This window comes from Onychomys torridus, chromosome 22 (assembly GCF_903995425.1).
Source record: "Onychomys torridus chromosome 22, mOncTor1.1, whole genome shotgun sequence".
Classification (NCBI taxonomy): Eukaryota; Metazoa; Chordata; class Mammalia; order Rodentia; family Cricetidae; genus Onychomys; species Onychomys torridus.
This window is the reverse complement of record NC_050464.1, coordinates 11,879,054-11,905,507: the sequence shown is the minus strand read 5'-3', so window position 1 is coordinate 11,905,507 and position 26,454 is coordinate 11,879,054. Positions and strand designations below refer to the sequence as shown.

Sequence of the window (26,454 nt, the reverse complement as noted above, 5' to 3'; positions counted from 1 at the left end):
AGACTGGCTCTGACCCTAACCTGGGGGCAGGCGCCATCAGAGGCAAGTGCCACTGCAGAATGGTCCGTCCCACACCAGCTGCAATTCCCGCTAGGGCACCCTGCTGTCCCCTGGTGCATGGGAAGTGGTGGGTCATCTCTGGGGCCATCTACAGAGACTGCCCAGAAGCACAGGCTCCTACGGCCACCACTCTTGCCTGCACCGCGGGGTTCTACCATCTGTCTGGAGTGAGACCACTCTGCATGGCTGATCTTGGGGTAAGAGACCCAGGGCCAAGCAGGCCGTACCACTGGAGACAGCCAGCCAGTGTGGGTAGTCTTCAGGGTGGTCTATTAGGGATGCCGCAGGCTCTGCCTCCCAGGCCTCTGCTCAACTTCTTGCAAGTCTTACCCCAAGTTCAGGAACCAGGCCGCACTGGCCAGGGACAACACAGGACACCAGAGAGCACACGAGGACTCGCTGTTTCATTTAAAGTGGCCCTCAGCGTGCTCTGCTGGTACAACAGCCTCCTCGTTGTCTCTCTCTGGAAAGTACTCAGACTACCAGAACTAGCTGATGGCTGGAGAGAGCTGTTCTCAGCCCTGCCCAGCCTCAAGGGGCTCAGGGATGAGATGAGCACAGAGCAGGCTTGCTGGCACAGCTTGGAATCATGACGACCACAGTGGTTCACATGACAGCCTCCATGTGAAGGATCTTCAGGGCCTCCGAGATCTGGGTGCTGGTGTCAATCTGGCCATACATGCCCACCAGGAAGGCTCGGTGCAGCAGCGCAGCCGCGTGCTCTATGGAAGAGTCGAAGTCAGACAGCCCTGGGCCAGTAGTGCCTCCCCAGGCAGCAGGTGGGTGCTGGGTGGGTGGCTCACCTTGGCAGAGCAGGGTGTACTCTGGCAAGTTCCTGAGGGCCGTCTGTACCACCTCGAAGTCCCGGCTGCCCAGGCAGTACATGAAGGTGGGCAGGAAGTCAGCAGCGATGCTGCAAGAGACGTGCTCAAGTGGGTACTGCCCCACGGCCCAGGTGCCCAGGAGGCCAGGCCAGGCCCGTCTCCCCAGTCTGCACTGGCCTCCCACGGCCTGGCTCGGCTAGCTGGCGGTGACAGAGCCCTAGACTGGGGCTTTACTCACCTGGGGTTGTTCTGGATGGAGCGCAGCGCAAGGCTGAAGGCCAGGTTGCGGCAAGACTCCTCTGCTGAGCTCATCAGCCGCTGCAAGTTGGTCTGTTCGGGTGAGAGAGGAGTGTCACCAGGCAACCACAGAGACTCAGCCTAACGGCAGCTGCAGGACCTGTTCCCAAGGTGCCACCGGGGCACTGGGACAGCCTGCTTGGCTTCCTGCTTCCGTTTGGGGCAGTGCCTGGTTCGCACAGCGGCAGGATGAATGCTACCCTCTAGATCCCGACTTGAGCTCACCGAGAAGAAGCCCAGGACCTCAGGCCTCCGCCGTGACATCTCATCTATGTCGCTCAGAGTCTCGAGCACATCTGAGGGCAAAGGACCAGGATGGGGAGTCTAGGAGGACCTGGGGGAACCTCCTTCCTAGCCCAAGCAAACCAGAGACAGGGACAGTCCCCAGGCATCCCAGTCCTCCAGAGGCTCCCCAAGATCCACCGAACACCATGTGCCATGCACATGGTTGTCCGGACACTACACCCTCCTTCCTCTGGTCTTCAGGGAGGACTTGGCAAGTGGTTCACCAGTGAGACCAGGATAATTGGAGCAGCCCCTTCTATAAATCGCCTGGTTCTCTTCTGAAGACTGAAAGTCTACCAGCCACCCTGCTGGGTCTTCCTTAAGGACTTCAATGCTTTCAGGGGTCCATTGTGCCATCTGAACAAACAGCACAGTGCACTCAGGGTGGTCTAGGAGCAGCTGGCTCACTCACCCTCAACAGCCTGGCCCCGGGAGAGCCTCTTCATGTGCGGAGCCACGTCAGCTACAGTCAGTGGGGTGGAGAGGGAGACGCTGACCAAGGGTAGGGAGCCGGCTGAACGCTCATCTGTGAAAGGTTAGTCAGGGTTAGGCAATGGCTGAACACCAAGGGCTCGGCCAGACCTGCAGTCTCCATGGAAAGACTACCCATCCCAGAGGTACACTGGCCACTACCCAGGATGCAACAGTGCTTGGTACATGTGGTGGTCACAGGGTTGAGGGTTGTTGTGTGGAAGGTGGCATTCAGGATGCTGGGCCACCCTGAGAGACACAGCAATGCTCTCCTTATACCTACAGCCAGCCTAGGCGAGCATTCTCTTGCTTCTGCCCTCAAGGTGGGAAGACTTGGGAGACCGGTGTCTGGACACCGTGTGTCCTCTATGAAATACCTTTTGTGGATTTCAGAGAGCCTGGCCGGTCAATGTGGCCAACACAGGCAGCAGAGCATAGCCATGATCACAGATCACCAAGCCTCCAGGCATCCTTGGCTGAGTCATTACTCATTTGCTAGTGACCAGGTCAGCAAAGGAGAGAGCCCTCCCTGCCTGTGGGGCATGAGCTACCATCAAGCAAGCAAGGTGAAAGACCTTGACCTAAGGACCAGCCTGCCCAGGAAGCACACAGGAAGCATCCAGAAGGTTAATGTCTGACATGGAATCCAGCATTCCCACAGGGCGGCTCTGTTCCTTCAGCTTGGTCACGGCACCACCCATGCACATGCACGAGACAGGTGAGGCGGCTTCAGGTTTCAGCCAGACCTACCAGAACCCTTCCTGCACTCACCAAAGAGCACACCTGCCCCCTCACCTTCACCTTCCTCATCCAGGCCTTGGTCAGTTCTCCCGTCCCGGCTGGGCAGGCTGAGCCCTGCCAGTAAAGACTTCAACATCACCAGGTCACTATTGTCAAAGGACAGGTCACTGTGGAGAGAGCATGGGTTCAGAGCAGCGGTTATCAACCTGTGGGTCACGAGCCCTTTAGCTAACCTCTATCTCCGAAAATATTTACGCTTCACAACAGTAGCAAAATCACAGTTGTGAAGCGGCAATGAAAATGATTGTACAGTTGGGGGTCACCACAGCATGAGAAACTGTATTAAAGGGTTGCAGCATTAGGAAGGTTGAGAATCGCTGCTCTAGAGTGCAGACGGGAAGAAAGGCAGGTGAGGAGAAGCGGCAGGGCAGGAAGGATTGCCTGGGGGGAGGTCTGTGGAAATGGAGAGGTAGGGAGAAGGGGTGAGTGAGGAGGAGCAAGTGGGCATGAGGATGAGGGCTGTAGTTCAGACCAGGACACTCATATCTGGACTGTGCCTCCTGGCTCAGATGTGGGCCACCAGACAAGCACGGCCAGTGCGGAACTCGGAACTCACTGGAGGGGCTCTGCGTGCTTCTGCAGGAAGGCCACTGCTGCTGGTGCACTGCAGGACACATACTTGTGGATGAACTGCACGAACTTGCTGATGAAGGGGGCCAGGTGGCGGGAGGACTTCCGGTAGTTCTGTAGAGAAGGCGGAGCCGCCAGAGGCTTCCTTAGACCCTCTACATGACATTCGACCCCCATGACAGCCTCAGCCCAAGCCAGGCTGACTGGGGCCTGGAGCTCTGGCTTACAGATGTTCTTGTATGAGTGTTTTGCCTGAATGTATGTCTGTGCACATGGGTGTCTGGTACCCAGAGTTCAGAATAGGTGACAGATCCCCTGGAATTGGAGTTTCAAATGGTTGTGAGCCACCATGTGGGTGCTGGGAACCAAACCCAGGCCCTCTGCAAGAGCAGACAGTGCTCTCTAATCACTGAGCCCTAGCTCCAGCCCCTGGGCTTTTTATCCTTTTTTTTTTTTTTTTTTGAGATGGTCTAACCTATATATAGCCTTACAATACTGTAGCCAAGGCTAGTCTAGAACTTGCAATCCTCCTGCCTCAGCCACCCAAATGCTATCTGCAGTTATGTGCTGCTGCTACACCTGGCTGGCTTGGCTTCTGTCTTTGTAATATCACAGCAAAGACATATAGCCTAGGGCATGTCATGCCAACAAACAGCACACACCGGGGCTTAGCACACCAAGCAGGGGATGCTGGGGCTTAGGAGCCTCATTATAGGGCTGGTCTCCAGACAGTGGAGGCAGAAGCAAATGGCGGGTGGCCTGGCTTTAGCCCTCACTCCAGGTTCTCCTCTAGGAGAAGAGGGAAGTGAAGCAGAGACGAGAGGGGGCATGGGAGGCTGTTTGGGCTGAGGGATGTGGGGACCACCTGCCTGGCACCCACCAGGAGCAGACGGATAAAAGAGCGCAGGCAGTCCCACAGCGCCCCCTGGTGCTCGCTCTGGAAGACACGCGGCTGCAGCAGCTCCAGGATACCCAGCACGTGCAGGAAGAAGGCCAGGTGGTTCTGCTGCCGGAACTCCTGGAAGTTCAGGTGTGTGCGGCCATGCAGGAGAGCTGCAATCATGGGCAGGTGCCTGGGGACCAAGAGAAGGGTACTCCTGGTCATGTCTGCCCACCAGACACCCCCACCCGCACAGTGTGCCCACTGCGGTGAGAATGGGCACCTCAGCAGCAGGATGGGGTGGGCCACAGCCAGCTTCCGACAGGCCATGTTGGCATCAGCCACTCGGCTCTCAGAAGACCGCGAGTCACTGGTATCGGCCAGGAGCGTGATGAAGCGATGGATGAGCCCGTCCAGCTAGGGGGGAGGGAAGACATGAGGGAGAACACTTGTCTATGCACTGTCTGAATTCTCCCATCCCACTCACAGCCCTGGACACCACGGAGCAGGAGCATGCTCAGCATGGACTTTTGGAGATCACACCACAGGCAGGACCTCACGTGGCCTCTCACACAAAGCTTCTGAGGATGCAAACTGATCCCCCTGCCGTGGTGCAGTGGAGCTGGCCAGGATGTGTAGGAGGCAGGCAGGTTCAGTGACACTCTGGAGGTGACAGGGCACTAGGGCACCTCCCTCCTGAAGGAGGCCATGGTGTCCACATCACACAACACACATGTGCCGACTCCTGTCTGTCCACCATCTGAGCTCAAAGCGGGGAAGGACAGTGGAAAGCATCCCTATGCACCCAGGCAGCTCTTGTAGGTAAGAGCCTACCACAGCACACCTCAAGGCTCCAGTGAGGTCAGGTGAGGCTGATGGCACAGCCCCCCTTCCTCCTGCTCAGGGGCTATAGCAGGCTGTGTCCCTCACCTTGCAGATGCTGCTGCTGGTGGCACCTTCACTTTGCAGAAGGACCTCAGGCACCGGCACCCGGACCTCCGGCCGCTGCAAGTACAGCTGCAATAGTAGGTCTCGGCAGCGCTGGCCCAGCACGCTGAAAGAGCGGAGGGCAGAGGGATGGGTGACTGGGGTGATGTGGCCAGGAGAGGGCCATGTCAGAAGGAGCCACTCTCAAGTGAGAGCAGTCATCTACAGCAAGGGGACACGGCGGCGGGGACTCAGGTACCTGTCCCCCCACTGCTGAATGCAGCTGGTCAGGTGCTCCGTCACTCTTCCGATGCTCTCGTTGCCACGGCAGCAGCTGAGCAGCAGGGGCAGCCGGGTCTGGATGAGGGTGCGTGCAGCACTGTCCCCATCCTGGCTCCTGGTCTCTGCCTCAGACAGGATCAGTTCCACCAGGCTGAGCAGCTCTGGGCCCTGGACATGGAGCACCAGCTCCTCCCGCCGCTTCTGTAACCAGGTGGCCACAGGTCAACCCCAGGACATGCAGCCACCACCCACAGGTTTGGACTAACTCCTTGAGACCTGCCTGTGGAGTGCGCTGGTCCCGGCCCTGCCAGATCCGGGGAACATGGATGCAGGCCCAGAGGAAGTCCAGGGATGCTGAGGGGTCCAGCCTAGAGGAAGCAAGCACAGTCAGGGCAAACTTCTTGGAAAAGGGCCTCTGTATCAGGCCACTGCTGTCCTTCTGAGGAGTCCCTGGTGCACAATGGCCAGACAACAGGGGACTCCCTGACCCACACACTCCTAGGTCCTGTGTTTGTGAGCTGGGCACCTGATGGTTGCCACGAGAAAACTCAAGCACAGGATGTACCCACACTATGGGCCTGTCACAGCCAAGGGGCCACAAGGCTGGATGGGCAGCTTCTCACAGCCCCTCTGCCTTCCATACCATGGCATGGACTTAAGCCAAATTCTCCACAGGTGAAAATGTGGCAAGATACGAGAGGCTGGACTGTCTACCTCCTGGTAAGGGACTGGGCACCAAAAGCAGGCTCTTGGCCCAGCAGTTCAGAGTATGCAGGTGTCCTAAGGCACTGAGCACCCAGGAGACCCCTCAGGAGGTGCTTGCTGCCCTGAAGCAAGGTGCAGGGACATAATTCTTAGCTCCCAGGGATTTGGGGTTGGCCTCACCTCTGCTCCCGGCTCTTGCCTAGCAGGACACGGATGCAGCGGTGTAGTGTGGCCCAGCTGGCCTGGTGGGTGAGGAGGGCTAGTAAGTAGGGGCGGAAAGACAGCATCTGGACACTTACGTGGCCTTTACCCTGGAGAGGAAAGAGGTCGGGATGGTCTCAACTGGGCCCAGGGACAACCAGTTCTGATGAGTCATGTCAACTCACCATGTTCTGGTGGGGTCGCCCCAGAAACAGCAGCAAAGGGCCAGGCCTGGCACCATCTCATCTCCGCCATGCAGGGCAGGCCCCGGGTTCTGCCCATCTTGTCCGTCTTCCCCTGGGCAAGGGCCGGGCTTAAGTGACACTGAGCAGCCAGTACCCTTCTACCTTCTCATCTTCCCCACACCTCTGACTGACCTGGGTTCCTTAGATTTTACGGTGTGGTGGAACTGTCCTACCCTCACCCCTACTCTAGCCCCAGTCCCAGACATGGCTGCCAACGTCGATCCAAAGAGACATACACCACCAGGGCCAGGAAGCCCAGACCTGGCTAACCCCACCCCTCCTCTGGGGGCTAAAAACCCAAGGTCTGGAGTGGCAGCACTGTTGGGGTGCTGGGCCATGGTCCTGTCACCTTTCTTCGTGAGAAGAGCAGTTTCCTCTGAAGGTCAGGACAACTACTGACCACTTCCGGGTCCAGTGTCTCCAGCCAGTCCACAAGCAGCCCCGACGCTGGTCCCAGGCGCACAGTCTCTGTGCTGTAGGACAGAAGGATCAGAACCGAGAGTGGGCTGCAGAGCCACCACCCTCCCACCCCCTGGCCACACTCCCACCTACCCGGTACCCTCCGTGTCCTGCTTGCTAGGGCCTAGGAGTTCATCCTTTTCCTGTAGCAGCAAGGAGCTCACCACCACAATGGGCCCAGAGGCCGAGCCCGGGCAGGAGGCCTCTGCAGTGGCTGAGAAAAGTGCCGTCAGCAGCTCTTCCAAGTGAGGGGAGCGCACCTCGATGAGGCCACGGAGGACTGTGGGACAGGAGGCTGGCTGAGCTGAGTAGGCCAACAACTGGGGTTCCCCAAGGCAGACACACACCTCAAGAGGTTCCATGTGGGAAACAGGGGGAGGGGACAGTACTGGGCTTGGTGGTACCTTTGCTGATGAGCTCAGGCTCCACGGTGCACTTCTCCCCTGACCTTAGGGTAGCAATGACAGCCCGCACGGTGGAGTTGGCCATCTCCAGGTCATGTCGGAAGCTCAGGGCCTCAGCCAGGTGCTGGAGCCCACTGCCCACTGTGAGCAAAGGGGCAATCCATGTGACCAATAATCATGGCTCTGGTTTGCCCACACACTCAGCCTGCCTCTCTGAAGGCTTGGTTCCACACCACATGAACACCAACCTGCCCCCGCCCATCTGCTTCCCTTAGCATGCTCACCGTCACTGATCCTGCGTCTGGCCGAGTATCGGGTAGCAAACAACTTGAGTTGGGCCTGCAAGGGCCCATCCTCCACAGCGGGACTGTCCAGCCACTGCAGGATCTGCATAAGGACTTTAAGGAAGAGCGAGGAGAAGCCAGTGTCCTGAGGGGCAGCACGCTGTGGGGACAGCCAGCTGTATGTTAGTTAGCACACAGGCACAGGACTGCAAGAGCCCTGACTTGGGAGCAGCCTGTGACCCAGTACCAGAAGCCCAGTGCCAGAGCCAGGACCCAACGTCATCCCACTTGCCACTCAAAAGCAAGTCTCTTAAATGGCAGAGTGACCTTGAAGGAGTTTAAAGACCTGTCCCTTGGGGAGGTGCCTCCACTAACATACAGTGGAAAAGAAACACAGGTGTGCACGCATACACAACACACACACAGATGCACTCACATGCACATGCACACAGGGCACACCCAGACCAGTCTGTGGACAGGATGACAGAGACCTCACTCATTCACCCTCCACTACAGGACCTCCACCCCTGGCCCCTTACTCATTCACCCTCCACTACAGGACCTCCACCCCTGCCCCCTCACTCATTCACCCTCCACTACAGGACCTCCACCCCTGCCCCCTCACTCATTCACCCTCCACTACAGGACCTCCACCCCTGCCCCCTCACTCATTCACCCTCCACTACAGGACCCCCACCCCTGCCCCCAGGTAGCTGGCCTTTTTGTATTTAAGGACAGGGACTCTAGGCCTGCTGAGGAAAGCCTCAGGCATGCTGGGGACAGCATGAGGCCTGAGTCTGGGTTGGGGAGATGCCCAAGGCTGTCTGCATAGGCAGAGGCAGAGTCCATGTGTTCTGGGCCAGCAGTCTCCCGCTGCCCTTCCCTCACACCAGCTCATGTGCCAGAGTACCTGGTACTGGTAGAGCTGGCGCATCAGTGGACAGGACAGGAAGTGGCTGTGGTGCATAGCCAGAGCTAGAGTGCCACCGTGCGGGGAGCTCAGCAGGGTGGCCATGGCCTGCAGGAGACGCACTGTGATGCCTGGCACCTCGGGGTTCCCCTGGCGAACACGAGCCAACTCTTGGCCCAGGGCTTGCTGCAGGGCCAGGGCGAGGGGGCGTGGGCTGGAGCTCTGCCACCGTGGGTCGGGGCTCAGTGGGAAGATCTGAAAACAGAAAGCGTGGGGAGTGCAGAACCCTGAACCCCTGGCTCCCATGTACACCACTTCTCGAGTCCAGCCATTTGGGCTCATCTGCCTGCCTAAGGGACCTGGGGTGTGTGCTGGAAGAGTGACAAGGGACCCTAACACCCCAGGAGTTGCCGTGAAGGTCAGAGGTATTTAGAGCCCACGGGGCCTAGGTGGGAACCCAGAACCAGGCTAATACTGAGAACATGGTGAGTGAGCTCAAGGTAAGTATGCAGCAGTGTTTAGACACACATGCCACGAGAGACGGGGAGGGCACACATGTGCAGGGGGTGCTGCTGGGGGACCCCCTTATCACAGTCCTTTTACCTGTAGGAAGATGCCTGCCAAGTCGTCCTCAGGGCCGAGCACTGGGACCTGTGTCCCTGCCCGAGTCCTGCCCTGGCCTGGTGGGGGCTCAGGGCTGCTTTCTGGCTTAGGAGCCTCTGTGCTGTCTGCAGAGAAACAGGAAGCATGTGGCCTCAAAACTTTCTGACCAGCTTCTGGCCCCATGCTGCCGGGCCCATGTGGAAGGTAGATCCAAAGTAAGAGCCCCACACAAGCCAGGGAACAGCATGCTGGCCAAAAGCAGTTCAGCCAGGACAGTAACATGGCGGGGAGGGGGGGGGCAGTTACCTCGGCGGGGTGGCAGGGAGGCCGTGAGTAGTGAGTGGAAGGTCTGGCCTCCGGAGGCACCTCTCTCGTGCTGTACCTCAACCAGGTGGGCCATGTAATCTGCAAAACAGCAGCCAATGGACCACTGGGGGTGGGTGAAGCCAGCCTGCCTCCCCACAGAACACAGGACCAGGAGATGCCACACCACACCCAGCAAGCTCTCCTAAAACCTCAAGAGCTGGCCGGGCGGTGGTGGTCACACCTTCAATCCCAGCACTGGGAGGCAGAGGCAGGGGAATCTCTGAGTTGGAGGCCAGCCTGGTCTACAGAGTGAGCTCCAGGACAGCCAGGGTTACAGAGAAACCCTGTCTTGGAAAACAAACAAACAAACCAACCGAAGACTGCAGGAACTGAGCTACGATTCCCAGCAAAGGACCTAGGGTTCCCTCCAGCCTCAAAGTCAGTCACGATGGGGGCAGTAAAGTCTCAGAGTTCCAGTACCTGCCGCAAGTGTAGACGCCCACCCAACCTGACAGCCACACAGTCCAGCCCCACAGGGATGCTACCAGCCTCATGGCCCCCAGGGCTTCTTACTCTTGTCCATGATGTTCTGCTCCAGGGTCTGGGGGTCCTGGGCCACTGCCTGGTCCAGGTACTGCAGCAGCTTGCTCATGCTGGACACGGGGATGCCAAAGGACTGTACAAAGAGCAGCAGCTGCTGGGGCTCCAGGTCCTGCAAGGCTGTGGGCAAGGCATGCTCAGCTGCCCACTGGGCCATCTGTCCCCAGCCCAGCAAGGGTAGCCATCACACACCCCATCACAGGGCCTGGCACTGCCGATTTCTACCACATGCGGTCCACTGAGGCATCTATTAGGTAGGAGATTCCATGTCTCCAAAATCCCTATGGCTCACTGGAGTCCTGACTCTTTGATACATCTTCCACTGGGCTTCCCAAGTTCACCCGGTCACTTAATGTTTCCCTCTGTGCCTGGGGTCAGACTGGAAGACCCAAGCTGGGCACATGTGCAGCCCCTGCTGGGATTCTCCTCTGCCCATTGCAGCTTGCCTACAGCTCACATGCCCTCTAAGGACTAACCCAAGAGCCCTGACCCCATCTCTTATGCCTCTAGAGGTCAGGTCTTTTTTCCCCAGGCCTGGTCTCGGAGCCCTCGGAGTTCCCAGAAGGTGTGACAAGAGACAGTTCAGCTCCCAGGCAGCAGGGGAGAGGCCGCCTCTTCCCAAGCCCAGCCTTGCCATACCAGCATCCACTAGCCGGGGAACCTCAGAACGGATCATCCGCAGCTTCAGCCAGTCGGGCAGCAGCAGGGCCTCTTCAGAGGTGTCCACCAGGAAGGCTGTGGGCAGGGGCTTCTTCTCAGGAAACCAGATGTCCAGCAACTCATGGAACTCGCCATCACCAGCTTCAAAGAAGATACAGGGAACATCGGTATCCCCTGAAGAGCCATGAACCCACGAAGGACTGTACTCTTTACAGTGGGGAAGCTGAGGTTTTCGAGAAACAGAGAAGTCTCAAACGCAGATGAGGACTGACAGGGCACGGGCACATTACTTCATGTCACCTGTCTGCTGTATGGTGGCCACAGTATCAGTGAAACATGACTTCTTACCTGAGGTCACCAGACTTGCACTCATGTGGCCACAGGGACCTCAGCAAGCTGCCTATCCTCACAGTACCTTTAGCCTGGGGCATCATGGTCAGCCTGCCCTGCTATCCTTCCTCAGGGCAACATGATGGACACACCAGAGATGACCACCTCTCCTCCAGTATGGCAGTGGAGCCCACCCAATGCCCTGTAATTCCCAGCCAGGGCATCCTGTACCCTTCCACTCTCTTAGGCATAATTGGGAACCTGTGTGGAAGCTGCCACAGTGAGCAGAATAAGAGGGAAGGCCACTGGCCAGAGGTGTTTCAGCCAGCCTGGGTTAGCAGGCTCTGGACTTGGCTACCGAGTTCCCAGGCCACTCTACAGGACCACGGGGATGATGGAAGCTTGACTGTACACAAGACACTCAAAGAATGAGCAGGGAGGCACATTCATACCACACTCAGCGGCTGCGGTGCAGTGGGCAAGGGCACACCCAAGCTAGTCCAGAAGGCTCTTCCCAGGCCAGCCAAACTACACGCTGAGTTAGAGAAGCCCAGGACAGCTGTGCAATGGTATCGCACACCTTTACTCCCAGAATTCAGGAGGCAGAGGCAGGTGGATCTCTGTGAGTTCAAGGCCAGCTTGGTCTACAAAGTAAGTTCCAGGACAGCCAAGGCTACACAGAGAAACCCCGTCTTGAAAAACGAACAGAAAAGCCCAGGATAGATTGCTTACCACGGGGTGGGCCCAATGTTAGCAGGATGACCATGGCATGGACCACAAGGATGTGCATGGTGGCTGTCTCCCCACTGGTCCAGCGTAGGAACACCTGGTCCTGAGACTCCGACTATGAGAGATGGCAGAGAGATAGGCATCAGGTGGCTTAGAGGTAGGACTGACCATGGTGTGACAGTGTACCCCCACCCCTGTGCCCGGCTGCAGCGTCATCCCTACAGAGCTTATCCCCTAGCTATAGACTGCCTCAGTCCACCTCATGCTCCTCACTCCCTGAAGTCCACCCCCTCCTCTCACCCGGCTCGGAATGCCCTGTCCCACTGGCTGGGTTGCTGACCCACTTGGCCCTCACCCAACTGTAGACCTCCTCGCCTTCCTTGTTCTTGCGCATGCGCCGCACATAGCGGGAGAACACGGACAGCAGGGCACTGAGTACAGCGTCGGAGGCGGTGCTGCAGGAGGGCTTTGAGAAGAGGTGTGCCATGATGGTGGAGCGCTCCACTACCAACCGGGCCACATCCTGAGTGGGGATAAGGGCTGTCAGAAACTCCAGAGATTCTGGTCATGAGTGGCCCAACCTTCTTGACTCCCTGTTCACGAGCCCAACAGCTAGCCACAATGTAGGGGACACTGAGCCATCTGGCCCTGCCAGAATTCCCTCACCAGGGCCAGGTCACTGTGTGGGCCCTGCTCCTCCACTGGTGTATGCTGGGACAGGTAGATCAGGTAGGCGCTGATGGTCTGGGGGTCAGTCTCCATGTGGATGGCCTGGGGAGGGTGGGCAGATGTCTGAGATGGATCCTGGGGCAGCGTGCAACCGCCTCTTCCTCCCAGGACTGGCCTGCCCACTCCGCACCTGTTGTAGAGCCAGGGCAGTGGTGGTCCGCACGCTGTCAAACAGGGGCAGCCTGGGCAGGTCCCGCAGCAGCCACTGGTAGCCCTGCAGCGCGTCTGCCTCCACTACATCTTCCTCCATGGGGGGCTCCTTCTCCTCCTTGTCACGAAGGCCACCCTCTGACAGCACCAGTGACAAGCCCTGCGGGTACACACACATGCAGAGCTAAGAATGCCTACCCTGGTCTGCAGCACACCCACCCTGCTCTCAGAAACACGCCTGTCTCCTCAAGCCCCGCACGGAGACACAGCGGCTCCTGAGTTAGGAGATTCGCCAGCTCGCTGCTGTCACCATATTCGAGGAGAAAAGGAACATGAGCTGAGTTCTTCAAACTCCTTACTTGCTTTTGGGGACAGGTCTGACTCTTAGCCCAGCCTGGTCTCAAACTCACTATGTAACCAACTGGCCTGGAAATTCCTGCCTCAGTATCCTGAATGCTGAGATCACTAGGCTGTCTATCACAGCCAGCACAAAACATCTGCTCAAAGCTTTTTGAGCTAGTAATGGCATAGAGAGCTTGAGCCTCACAGCTCAGTGCCCTGCACAACTTTTCTAGATATGACAAGCTGCAGTTTGTTCAACCACAGTCATAGTATGTCACCATCCAGGGAAGGAGTCACAGACAAGAGACAAGGGCTTCAGTTCTTGCAGTCTAGACTAGTTGGCACCGTACCTTCTACCCATGCAAATTAAGAAAGAAGTCTAGGAGAGCCAAGTAGCTATCCAATGCAGACACAGAAAGCCAGGCTGTGGCTCAGTGGTAGAACGCCTGCCACCCACCCAGTGGGGGCTGGGGGCAAGGTTTAATGGTAGAGCACTTAACTAGCACGTGTGAGACTGTTAATCCCCAGGACCCATCCCCGCCACAGCCAAGTCTCTCACACAGCCGGCCACACTCACCTTCATGGCCAACACCCTGGAGGCCACCTGTGAGGAGCCCAGACGCCGGAGGAAGTAGTCAAGCACCTCACATGTGGTCTGCTCATCTGCTTTAGGGCCCAGCAGCAGATCCTGCAGGCGGCCCAGCAGCTGCCGCTGTTTCTGCTGCCTCTGTGGACCAAGAAGAACTGTCAGGGCCACGGCTTGGGTAAATCTGGTAAGGTAGACTGCTATGCACCCTTACCTGTCGCTTCTTGGCCTTCTGCTCCCGGCTTTCGCCCTCATCCTCCTCCTCCCCCGAGGCAGTGGCATCAGCTGCATCGTGCAGCAGGAACTCACATAGGCACTGCACAGGCAGCACATCCAGCGAGCCTTCGCTGGACTGCACCAGATCCGCGAGCCATGGCATGGACTGCGAAGAGGCCTGTGTGAGCAGCAGGGAGACAGCTCATCAACAGAGGCCCAGGCACTATGACCTGAATCCTCTGGGGTACAGATGCTCAGGTGTGCCCTCTGCAGGGCAAGTGGCAACCTGCAGCAGTCTGTGTGCATCTGAACCATCCTAGTGTGTGTGCACCACCAGCATGCATGGACACAGTGCATCCTGACACACTGCCTTTGGGAACACCTCTGGAACCTTCCTGACCTGTGGCCTCCTCCACCATTCTCAAAGCAGGACTTACCTGGCGCTGGATGATGTGCAGGAGGAAGTCGGGGTTACGACTGCGGCACAACAGGTGTCCAAGGCGCAGTGACTGGTTGAGGGCCTTCACCTGGTCCAGGATGTGAGGGGGTGGCCTCCGGGGAGGGCCTCTGTGTGTCATGGGGGACACAAGAGTCAGAAGGCCACACATAAAACACTGAGTGCAAGCGCAGGATAGCCACACCTGGCCCAGCTCTGCTTCCAAAGGATGGACACCTCCACTAACCCCAGGACCCTAAGGCCTAATCCCAGAGATCCACACCATGTGGGGCCGAGTAGACTACTCAAGGTCAGCTCAGCCTGCTCCTTATCTGCTTTCCCCCACACCTGGGAATGGGACAAAGAGGGTGGCATACTGGGGGTCCAGGCTGGTTAGCTGAGACAGGAGGAGACTACTGCTCTCAGTGATGGTCTGCTTGGTGGAGGCGGCGGCCAGGTGGCCCTCGAAGGCCAGGATCTCCTGCTTCTCCCGCTGAGAGATCTGCAGCTCACGGTTGATCATCTCCGTCCGTGTCTCCTCATCCGTCAGCGTGCATGGTGGGTACGAGTAGTTACTGCAGACCAAACATGCAGGCCTAGTACCCACCCCTGCACATGGCACCCAGCAGGCAATGTTCAGGGTCAGGCACACAAGGCTGCTGTTACAGGAGCACAGCCAGAGTGCTAGGCTGACAATAATGCTGTCCACTTAAGCCCCGGCAACTGCAGGCTCCGGGAACCCAGTACAGCCACTTCACACAACATGACAGCCACCTTCAGTATGGAACCCAGCTAGTGTCAGCCTTCCAGTGTCGAGGACACCTACTCTGCCACACTATGTGACACCCTCTCACACTTCATGGGACCCTTGTTCATTATGGAAGGCCCACAAGACACATAGGTTTTGGTGAGGTACAAACACTCCCCATTTTTTTTTACATGCTCAAAAATTTGTCTCCTTGAGGAGTCCCTTCCACAAGGTCCCATGTCCCAGGCCCCATGTCTCCCAGGCATAAACCACATACCCAGTATCCTACACCACAGTCACACATCTGTTCCTCAATGCCATGGCTGTAGACATACCCGTCCCCAATGTCACAGTCACACACAATATCATGGCCTCAATATCACGGCCACACACAAGCCTGATCCCTACAATGTCATGTCCTTGGGCTGCGACCTAAGGCCACTGCTGTGTGTGGTGCCCGTCTGGCTGGGCTGGACCTGTTACAGCAGCAATCCTCGTCCTGACCAATATGGGCTTCCACGAAAAACGAAGAGCCTCCATCGACTGCGCTAACCACTGTGCAGGTCACCGTGGCTGCAGACCTGCTGCATTCCCCAAGCCCATATCCTCTCTGCTCCCATCTGCCTGGTCTGTCCTCTTCCCCATCGGCAGTGTGCCAGCTGACCAGCTTGTGTGCCCAGGTCTTATCACCCTGCCCGTGGGCCCATGGTGATGGCTGGAACCATACTGCCAAGCCCCAGGAAAGGAGCTGAGACCAGTGAACAACAGACTTGGCTTCAGAAACTGCACAAGAGGAGGCAGACACCAGGGAGGTGACATAAATAACATGCCTCTGTGCAGCCCCGCCCTGGGATGAAGGCGGCTCACCACTCACTTGGTCATCACCATCTCCATGAGCATCTTCAGGGTGGGATACTCCTCCCACGCAGCCAGGCCTAGGGGAGGAAACAGGAGGTTACCACCCACGGCATTTTCACCGGCCTCACCTGTACCCCAGCTGGCACCTTGCTAGGCTCTGGCCCACGATCTATCTCCCATGGCCAGGACAACTCACCGATGTTCTCTGGGTTGAAAGCAGCAACAACCAGCAGTAGGGGCCAGGCCTTCCAGTAGAGGGTGGAGATGGCAAGGTTTGGGGGCTGATACCTGGAAGGAAGGGACATTGACAGTGTGAGCTCAGTTCCCTGAACTCAGGCCAGGCCAGTTCTGTTCCACAGAACCCAAGTAAAAAGTAAAAAGTCAGACATGCTGGGCAGTGGTGGCACATGCCTTTAATTCCAGCACTTGGGAGGCAGAGGCAGGTGGATCTCTGAGTTTGAAGCCAGCCTGGTCTATAGAATGAGTTCCAGGACAGCTAGGGCTACACAGAGAAATCCTATCTTAAAAAACCAAAAAAAAAAGAAAAGAAAGAAAGAAAAGACAAGACCCCAAAGTCAGGAGAAGGAACCGCTCACACAGGAATAGTGGTTAGCACCTGTGGGCCCTGGGAGCCAGCTCCACCTCAGCCTTGCTAATGCAAGGCCAGCCTTCCGGGAGCAGGGCTGCAGCCTTACCCTGGTGGTAGCTGGATATTCTCAGGGTGGTGGTAGGTGCACAGGTTCAGAACCGCATCTATCAGCTGGATCCGCTCCACCTTCAGAACTTCCACATCTGAAACCCAAAGGCGCCTGGGTTCCAGAGTCTGGCCCTGCCCTCAGTGGGCAGTGGGGAATAAGCGGGAAGAGAGACTGGGACTTTGCTCCAGGTGAGGCATGTGTGTGACTGGTACCACAGCATGGTGGGCCAAACCAGGGAAACCCGACAGCAGCCACTTGCCCCTCCCTGGGGGTTTGAGGAGAGGTGCTGTGAGACCCCAGAATCAGAAGCACCATGCTCGGGATCATTCCACCTCCCCCAGAGAGGGGAGGACAGCCAAGTCCCTGCCTGGTCCACCTTGTGGGAAGATGGGTGAATTAAAAGCCTGCCAGGGAACAGAGGGACCACTAGGTCCTCTATCTGGGTCCCCAACCTCCCGGAGAGCAGTCACAGCTGCACAGAGGGTGTGGGATCCAGCTGGGGTGTGGCACCTCGGGGCTTTGTGGCTTGACGGGCAAAGCACCAGGGTGTTACCATCGGCTTGCACAGCTGCAGCCCGCTTCACAAGGTGGTCGGCCAGTTCCATGGCATCTGCAGGGCCGAGAGGCAGCTCTCGGGACAGCCCGATGACCAGGATCCTCATCAGGGTGTCCTCCAGAATGGGGACCTCTGAGCAGAGGCGCAGGAAAAAACTGCAGGTGATGTTGGGAGACGGGTGGTGAGGGGCCACGAGGGCCTCCTATGACCAGTGGCCAGACTCCAGTCCATCTTCCACAGATGTAATCTTTGTTAGTCTAGTGGGCTGTGCAGGGGATGCACCCTAGATCCTGGCCCTTAATGGCTAGGGAGAGAGTGGGAGACCACTGCCTCCTCTACCTGTGGTCACTCATTCACGAGTGGATGGAAAGCAGCTTGGAAACGTAGCAGTGAGGGTAGGACGAGTGCTTGGGGTATGACAGGAGAGCAGCGTCTACTAGCTGGACGGGATAGCAGGAGGAAGAGGCAGAAATGCAGGTGACAGCGGTCAGAGGGGGATCAGCCAAGGAAGGGCAGACTGGGAGTGGGAGGGACTCCTGGGGGTGTGGCCAGGGAATGGAGAAGAGGCAGGAATTTGGGGCAGACTCCACCGCAGGTGAAGAACAGGACAGGGTTTGCAGGGCGGACCAACCCCCCAGCACCCGCTCAGCAGGTGCCCCAGGCTGCCCTGCCCACCCCAGGGTGCCCAGCTGGTCCTAGGCTGCCCTGCCCGCCCCAGGCTGTGCTCCCTGCCCGCCCCAGGCTGTGCTCCCTGCCCGCCCCAGGCTGCGCTCCCTGCCCGCCCCAGGCTGTGCTCCCTGCCCGCCCCAGGCTGCCCTGCCTGCCCACCCCAGGCTGCCCTGCTGCCCGCCCCAGGCTGCCCTGCCCGCCCCAGGCTGCCCTGCCTGACCGCCCCAGGCTGCGCTCCCTGCCCGCCCCAGGCTGCCCTGCCTGCCCGTCCCAGGCTGCCCTGCCCGCCCCAGGCTGTGCTCTCACTTGCGGTCGCTCTCCGGTGGCCAGTTGTCCCACTTGTAGTAGGTCTCAGGCTGCTCGGTGAAGAGCACCTTGTGGAGGCTGCAGGGACAGGGTCAGTCAGGATACAGCTGGGAAGGGCATCTCCACCCCAGCATGCCCCACAGGGACAACGCTGGCAAAAGCTGGTGATGGGAAAGTGCTTGGGGCTTCCTAACTCTGAGCCACCTGCTCACAGTGGCCACTAGTGACCAAGTGAGGCTGAAAGGGACTCTGTGAGGAATGGAGACCCACACGTGGCTCTCCCTGGTGCTCAGGATCCTTCTGTTGTCAAATGTCGGGGCTCTAAGGGTCTGCAGTCTAAGGGTCTGCAGTCTAAGGGTCTGCAGTCAGTGGCTGCAGCAGAGGTCACATGCTCCTACTCGAAGTGGCGCCCAAGTAGGTGGCACTGTGAAGCTGAAAGATGACCTGGTTCTTACCAATGCACATAGTCCTTGGGGGCAAGTTTGCTGATGGAGGGGACGACGGTGTGAAGCCACCATACTGCGTCACGCTGAATGGCTGCAATCTGGTTCTGGAACGTGCGTAGCACCTCGAGGTCTAGGGAGGTGAGCAGGGTCAGGGGTGCCCTGCAGCCATGGCCTCAAGCAGGCCAAGCCACTATGGAGACTACCCCTACTCCCTGTTATGGGGATATCCCCCCTGCCTTGCTTTGGGGCTCAAAAAATCAACAGGATACCTGCAGTGAGCAGGTTGCAAGCACAGACCCAGGCAGATTTCCTCTAGAAACCATGCCGACTAACCGCCCACCCTCCCGCTTCAGTCTCAGGAGTCATCTCGGCTTCAGGAGTGCTCAATTACTCAAGGCTTGGTTCTCTGTCCTTGTCTGAAGACCCCCAGCCCAGCAGGGTCTTACTTCTCTTCTCTCCTTTGTCCCAGGCGATGCCAGCCTCTTTCACCTGGGCTGTAATGCCCAGCATCATGGACACCGCCAGCACATCCGTGATGTGAACCACAAACCGCTCCTACAGGCATACAGAGCAGCAAGGCTGGCATGGCCAACAACGGCCCCTCCCACAGGTCCCACACGGCATAGGGACACCTGTGTGCATGTGCACAGTGGACACGGACACACAGGCAACGTGGCGAGGGAGCCAGCATGTCCCACACCTAAAGATCACCACGTTAGGATAAGAACTAGCAGAAGCAGGTCTTGGGGTCCCGGAGTTGGCCAGGCTAAGCCAGGTCTCGATCAAGCTACTAGGGAAGGACTCAACCCACAGAGCTAGACAAAAATCCTCTCCCCAATGGCAGACTGCCACCATGGTACACTGCCGTCCTGCCCAGGGCCTTGGAGATCCCCCAGACTCCCTGCTTTGTTCTGCTCAGCAGCACCTCCTCCCATCTCTTGCTCTGCACCCCCAACCAAGCAGACCTCTTACTAGGGTGCCCTGTCCATCCTCCCGGGCACTCCACAGTCCTGCCAGCTGCAATGTCCACGTCCATGCTGGGGTCACCAGCTCCCCACCTTGGTCAGGCCCTCCCCATCCTTATGAGGGATGGAGCAACACTGCTGACCTCACACTTGAATGTGTGGACCACTGAGCCCATGTCTGCACACAAGTCTGGCATGTGGCCATCCCTCTATCAAAGGTAATCCTGCCAGGGCCAGGAAACTGCAAAGTGGGAGGTGGTGAGCAGGGGCCCCTTGGCACCTTAAATTCCATTTCCAGGTACTGGGGCTCCTTGCGCTCTTGCATGAGACCCAGGCAGAAAGCTTGGAAGTTGATTTCATGCTTGGTCTGCTTGATGATCTCTCGCAGCAGAGCCCTTGAGGCACGGAGGTAGTCATCCTTATTGGTCAGCAGGTCCTGGAACACCATGGCTAGGAACTGAGGCAGAGAGAAGCCACAAGGAGCTGGGGTCGATGGCCATCCAGGTACATGCCTTTGCCATATACCCATCAACCTGGCAGGATCTCACTGGGACCAGCAGAAAGTCTTTGCCAGGAGAACAGGACCTCCTCCAAAAAACTAAGCAAGTAATGTGGTAGGATTGTGTAAAGTCCCACAGCACATCCTGGGCTGCCTGTCCTGTGAGGAGGAGCCAGTCTTCCCTTTGTGGTACTGGCAAGAGGGCGGCCAGTCCTTTTCTGACCAGGGAAAAGGTTAACTGGCAGATGGGGATGAGGATGCTGCACAGACCAGATACCTCAGCCCATCCCACCCGACCCACCTGGGCTCAAAGAATACCAAACATCTTCCTTGGTCCACAACTAGCCAATTATCTTAAAAACACTGAGCTAAGAAGGCAACCGTCAGGCGTGGCCATATGCTGGCACAGTAGCTAACAGCCTGGCTCCTGATAAGCGCAGCAGTGCTTCTTGGGTCTAGAGAGACGCCAGACCTGCACCCACAAGCTAGGACTCCAGGCCAGGGCTGGAGGTCTGTGGAGATGCCTGCTTGGTTTAGAGAGACCCCCAACCAAGGAGGCTGCACCAGGCTGGAGCTGGGGCAGTTGGGAGGCTCACTCAACACCCAATGCTCCCTCCTCCACAGCGTTAGCTTACAGGATGGTTTAGAAACCAGGAGCCAATGGGTCTTCCCACCCCATGCCAGGAGTTCCTCCCTGTGCGGTTCTACAAGGCCCCAGCCTCATCCAGACATAAGTCCAGGGGCTGGTAAGTGTCCCCACCTTGGGCGCCAGCTCAGAGCTGTGCTGCAGCACAGTGTAGAGAATCTGCATGTTGTTGGGATTGCGAGCATTGGAGAGCTCGTTGAAGATCACAAACTTGATGGTGGTACCCAGGTTGTCCTTGTGTGCATTCAGCAGCTCCCTGGACACAAGAGCCAAGCAGGTGAGGGGGCACAGGCCAGGCTGCCCCTGCTGCCCACTGGCCTGTCTCATCGCCCACTGCCCCAGCCGGCCACACACCTGATGCAGAGCATATAGTGGTTGAGGAGCACCTTGGGCTTGAGGCGGATCTTGATCAGGTGAGAGATGGCATCCATGTCTTCTGGTCCATGGGAGTTGCAGTTCATGCACACAGACATCAACAGGTCCTGTGCCGGCCTGGTTAACTGCAGGGAGACCAGGAAGACCATTGAGCATGCAACCACAACTGCCTGGACCCCCAGTAAGGCCCCTCATGAGCTGTTTCACTGGTACAGCGCACCTTGGGGTTCTGCAGCCACATCTCTAGCCGCTGCACGGCCAGCAGCCGCACCTCCTTGTAGCCACAGGTGGCCGTGAGCAGCCGCAGGAGGTTCCTGGACACGTTATCAATGGGCTGGCGCCGGTTCAGCTGGTCACGAAGCATGTCCAGAACATACTCTTCTACGCTCTCTGTGAGTTCATCGTACCTAGGCCAGAGGGGGGAAAGGGAGGCCAGGAAGGATGCCAGCTCTAGTGCCCCCACTTGCATCTCCTGAGACTGGGGCTGTCAGCACACCTACCTTGGCATGAGCTGCCCCTCCTGCTCAGGACTCAGCTTCTCCTCAGCAATCAGCAGTTCCGTCTGACTGTCCTCCTCTTCTGTCAGTGAGGGATGGGGGCTGCTGCCTGCAGGCCACCATGGGAGCCAATGGATGCCTTCTCCCGGGCATATGGAGGGTGGTGCCCTCAGCCCCCACCCGACACCCTGACATCTCTCACCTGCACCAAGGTCACCTCCACTGCGCGCCCCCTCCCCCTGCAGCAGCACGCTCTTTGGGGGCATCTTGGTGTTGAAGGCTGTCTGGATGTTATCCACGAAGGTGCGGCAGTGAGGGCTGTCCACCCAGATACGCTCACCCAGCGAGTCCTCAATGTACACCTACAGTGAGTCATGTGTGGACCCTGCCTGATGCTGGCCCGGTACCCAGAGCAGGGGCATCCAAGAGGCCCCGGTCAACACCCATGGAGGAGGGAATAGCATCCTGGGGACCTCCATTCGCTTCTCTCTCTCCCTCATACTGGTCTCCAGCACCCTCTATTCCCCAGCAGGGGCTCTGCTCGCTGAGTCCCTGGAGGGATGACTCACCTTCACGAAGATCTCAGGCCAGTTCTCATCCTCCTCGTACGCGGCCATGAGAAGGTTGCAAGCCAGGACCGACACTAGGCTGTTCCCTTTGGCCTTGAAGTTGACAGAGGCATCCCTCCGCAAGAGGCTGCACAGGGCCTGCGAGGAAGGTAGTTACCGCTGTCAGGAGTCGCCTCACACCACACGAGACAGCGGCAGGTCCCGGGAGCATGGGGAGGACAGGCTGCCAGTCTCACCTCAATGACACCCTCCGTGGCGAAGATGTTGGGCTTGATCTTGGCCAGGTACATGAGGCTCAGGTAGAGGGTGCTATCAGGCTTGGCCCGGGTCACCTTCAGCTGCTTCACTGCCCCGCACAGCACTCCCTCTATCCTGTCGTCATTGCCCTCCAGCTCAGCGGCTTCGATCTCGTCCAGCAGCACGGTGGGAAGAACTGACCACACGGGAGGTTCCAGTTAGAGCGGGGCTGGGAGCAGATGTCACACCCAGAGCCACAGGGATGAGCAGACGACTAGAGGCAACGCAGCTGCATCTCACCAGCACATGGAGTTTCTGAGCTCCCAGGAACCACACACCTAGGGTGCGGGTTAGTGCCTTTCTTCCCAACCCATGGCCTCAGAAATGCTAGGCAGGTGCTCTCTCACTGAGCCACACCCCACCCCTCACTGGGGGATTCTAGGCAGGTGCTCTACCAATGAGCCACACCCTAGCCCCTCACTGGGGGATTCTAGGCAGGGGCTCTTCCACTGAGCCACACCCCAACCCCTCACTGGGGGAGTCTAGGCAGGTGTTCTACCACTGAGCCACACCCCAGCCCCTCACTGGGGGAGTCTAGGCAGGTGCTCTCCCACTGAGCCACACCCCAGCCCCTCACTGGGGGAGTCTAGGCAGGTGCTCCACCACTGAGCCACACCCCAGCCCCTCACTGGGGGAGTCTAGGTAGGGGCTCTACCACTGAACTACACTCATAATCTTCAATTTACTTTTTACTGTGAGACAAGGTCTTGCTAAGTGGCTGAGGCTTACCTGCCTCAGTCTCCCAAGCAGTTGAAGTGAATGAACCTACACCACCACACCTGGCTACCCTCTGAGCCTTTCAAATGACGGCTCAGTATCAAGGGGTAATGTAGCTACAGCTCCATTAAAGTCTGCAGAACAGGATGCTTGTCCTTCTGGCTCTCATACAGACGCCTCCTAGAAAATGCTCTCAGCAGGCATGCAGACAGCGGTGTCTGCTACCAGAGTGCTAGGCGCTCAGAGGCTGACACGGAGCTAGGGTGACAGGTCTATGCTACAGGCATCATGGAGCTGCTATGAGTCACCGAGCGGGGCTGGGCTATAGTTCAGTGATAAGACACTTGCTTTGCGTGCATCAGGACCTCAGCTCAATCCTGGCACTGTCAAAGAAGTCACTGGTAAGTGACAAAAAAGCACGGGAACGTTAAACAGCTACACAACCATGAACGCTAGTCGGAGCAACAGGCTAGTGGCAATAGTTATGTCCCCACTAAGGTCTCTTCAGTGCTTTCGGGACCTGTTTTCCACCTGGAAAATGGCACCGAAATGTTCCCCATCCCCGAGGGAGAAACAGCGTGCAAAAGATCTCCTCCCACTGAGCTCCAGGCTAGGACCACCTGGGTGCCACCACACTTGGTGCACCTCGCCCAGCAGGACAGTGCTGTTACAGAGGAGCATGCCACAGACACGCCAGAAGAGTGATGGAATGATGAGCCTTGAGCAGTGTGGGGCTGGGAGGTGCATCTGTGGGCCATGTCAGGAAACAAAGCCATAGGGAGCCAAGAGCTCATCACATCCGTTCCTGCAGAAGACGACCCTGCTGTGCTAACAGAACCAGGCTGGAAGCGGCCCCAGAGGGCACTGGGGTGCTGGATAGGATGAGGGAAGCTCTCTGGGGAAGCTGCCAGTCTGACCTTACCTTCAATGGGGACCACAGACGGCTCTTTAATCGAAGGAGAAATGGTCCGTTTTTCTGCAACTGCGGCCTCCGCCAGACGTCCCAGGGCACTCAACGGGGGGGTGGAGGGCAGTTTGGGGCGCTTAGTAAGGCCAGTGAGCGCAGAGGCACCAGTCAGAGAGGCTGCAGCATCCCTCTTGCGCTCCGAAGGCAGCCCAGAAGGGGCCGGCTTCAGCAGCGTGGAGGCTGTCTTTGATTCGTTGGCCTGACCCTTGGACCCCAGAGCGATGAAGTCTCCAGGAGGAGGATGTCCTGCAGAAGAAAGAACACCCCCCCTCTGTGATACTCACTCTCAGAGCAGATAAACGACACCCAGAGGAGACAAAAGTTGAGCCTGAGATTGCTCTGCAAGACCCTGGCAGAGCCAGTGGTGGCTGACAGTGATCCAGTGCCAACTAGAAACGAAGCCATCTCTTAACTCACAAGTACTGGTCTACTTAACTCTCAACGGGTTTCTTCAAAAGGAGCATGCACCTCACTTTACAAATAGACACAGAGGTTAGGTCATGTGTCCAGTGTCACAGCGTGAGCAAGGAGAAACTCCAGGACCCCAGCCTACATCATCCGGCCTCAGAGGCTGTGATTCTGCTCCATGTACCCGGTGCTTCCGCAGAGCATGAATGGCTTTGTCCCTCAGGAGCCCCCAGGGTAGCTATGTCTGCAGGAACCCTGGATTGGGTGACCCTGTCCTGCAGGAATGCTGTGTTGGAGGACCATTCCCTACAGTACCCCTAGGTTAACTGTGTCCCGCCGCGCGCGGGGACGCACCTGAGGGCTTGGCGGCCGCGCTGGGCCTCCGTACGGTGGTGGGTTTGGCTCGGTTCATCCTGCCCGCGGCCCTGGCGCCCCTCGACGAAGCGCCGTCACCTGGGAGGAGGCGACGGGAGTCACTCGCTCGCTCAGTCATTCATCCCTCGCGCCGTGGCCACTGGGCCGAGTGCCCAGAGCCGCCCACCGGGTCACGGAACGGGGCCAAGCGCAGTGCACACGCGGCCGGGCGCGGAGACGGATGTCACCGCAGGGAGCGGAGCTCACGCAGGTGCACGGACTTCTCACCACCTGTACATCATACAGCCGGACCGCAACACAGCCGCCCCGGAAGTGGAAACTGACCAGCGTTCGCTCCCAGCGCTGATTTTTCCACATAACCGGAAGTAAAACAGACCCGAAAGAGAGGAAGAGAGAAGAGAGGACCGCAGAGCGCGCACAGTGTGTGCACCGCCCCCAAGTGGCTGGAGGCTGAATAGACAGTCCCCGCGCCTGTCTGGAAGTTCCGCTAAAGGGGCATAAACTATTGCTGCCTGGTTTTGGAGAGGAGGCTGATCCTAGCTCAAGAAGTCAGAATCCTGCTTTTCTATTGGTCCATCAGTGACACGCTCTGAAGTCAGGGATGCTGAAGGACTCCTGCACTGGCCTCTGGATTTGACCTGCTTTGGGCACCTCCCTCTACATAGAGACCAGAGCCCAAAGTCTCCCTCAGGATAGCGGCTGTCAGCTCCCTACCTCCGTGGAAGTTCCAAGATCTGACCATGTTTTCTTCCCAGTGCTGAGTGCCTGGGCAGGCTGCCCAGATACTGGGACAAGGACATAATTCCAGATCTTTCTTTGGGACCAACACGGTCCTGAGACCATGTTTATGTGTGTGTGTGTGTGTGTGTGTGTGTGTGTGTGTGTGTGTGTGTCTACATATATATGTATGTATATACACACATTAGATAGATAGGTGGATGGATGGATGGGTGGATGGATGGATGGATGGATGGATGGATGGATGGGTGGGTGGGTGGGTGGGTGGGTGGGTGGATGGATGGGTGGGTGGGTGGGTGGATGGATGGGTGGGTGGGTGGGTGGGTGGGTGGGTGGATGGATGGATGGATGGGTGGGTGGGTGGACGGATGGATATTCCAAGGCAGTAGAATTAGAATTGGGAGCCTAAGACCAGGCACCCTTACTAAGCTGTTCCTGTGATGGCCAGCCTCCTTGATGCCAACAGGCCCAGAGCTGTATAGTAAATGTTTGTGGGCAATGTGAAGGGTGTGTGTGAACACCTTGGCACTGAGCATGCCCCTAGGAACATGCCTCCTGACACCTGCCAATGGCCACAGTTTGGGGTCTTTCTTACTGTCCCCCCAGGGCTGCAATAATAACCAAAGGTCAGCAAGCCTGGTGGCTCGAGTTTAATCCCCAGACACACACAAAGTTACCCTCTGACCTCTACATGTATGTCATGGCATGCATGCCCACACAAACACACCATGCACACACATACCCACAATAACAATAAATAAAGTTTAGATAAAAAAAAAAAAAAAAAGATGAGCCAGTGTGGCGGCGCGAGCCTTTATTCCCAGCACT

General features: G+C 57.8%; 1 protein-coding gene across 3 annotated transcripts; it reads right to left on the bottom strand.

Moving 5' to 3' along the window:
• Positions 1-445: 445 nt before the first annotated feature.
• On the bottom strand, positions 446-25,202 carry Ints1 (integrator complex subunit 1). Of its 3 annotated transcripts, none has more exons than XM_036171776.1 (47): positions 24,868-25,202; positions 24,061-24,351; positions 22,361-22,557; positions 22,125-22,262; positions 21,758-21,917; positions 21,559-21,664; positions 21,279-21,471; positions 21,038-21,183; positions 20,798-20,939; positions 19,819-19,995; positions 19,020-19,128; positions 18,583-18,703; positions 18,128-18,205; positions 17,150-17,307; positions 16,594-16,690; positions 16,095-16,186; positions 15,915-15,975; positions 14,670-14,867; positions 14,294-14,423; positions 13,855-14,034; positions 13,632-13,781; positions 12,693-12,872; positions 12,500-12,604; positions 12,189-12,356; positions 11,837-11,948; positions 10,754-10,915; positions 10,088-10,234; positions 9,515-9,613; positions 9,209-9,333; positions 8,606-8,860; positions 7,696-7,855; positions 7,412-7,552; positions 7,101-7,287; positions 6,898-7,021; positions 6,283-6,413; positions 5,678-5,765; positions 5,375-5,598; positions 5,119-5,242; positions 4,472-4,605; positions 4,189-4,381; positions 3,295-3,422; positions 2,733-2,845; positions 1,879-1,992; positions 1,407-1,477; positions 1,123-1,214; positions 864-973; positions 446-782 (listed from the first exon to the last, which is right to left on the bottom strand). In XM_036171776.1, the coding sequence occupies exons 1-47, from the start codon at positions 25,004-25,006 to the stop codon at positions 667-669; spliced, it is 6,666 nt and encodes a 2,221-aa protein (XP_036027669.1). In that variant the 5' UTR covers positions 25,007-25,202; the 3' UTR covers positions 446-666. The 3 variants fall into 3 exon arrangements, with proteins under 3 accessions (XP_036027669.1, XP_036027670.1, XP_036027671.1); XM_036171777.1 differs by having other exon boundaries at positions 21,279-21,465; XM_036171778.1 differs by lacking the exons at positions 446-782; positions 864-973; positions 1,123-1,214; ... (5 more) ...; positions 4,472-4,605; positions 5,119-5,242 and adding an exon at positions 6,489-6,600 and having other exon boundaries at positions 5,456-5,598; positions 6,283-6,344.
• Between the last annotated feature and the right edge of the window lie 1,252 nt (positions 25,203-26,454).

Excerpts from the sequence above, each read along its gene's own strand:
- Ints1 (XM_036171776.1), bottom strand. The coding sequence starts at position 25,006 with ATGACTGAGCGAGCGAGTGACTCCCGTCGCCTCCTCCCAGGTGACGGC. Across the intron at positions 10,916-11,836 it reads AACATTGGGCCCACCCCGTG|CTGGTGATGGCGAGTTCCAT; the intron begins GTAAGCAATCTA and ends TCTTCTTTGAAG. Across the intron at positions 7,288-7,411 it reads GCCTGAGCTCATCAGCAAAG|TCCTCCGTGGCCTCATCGAG; the intron begins GTACCACCAAGC and ends CCTGTCCCACAG.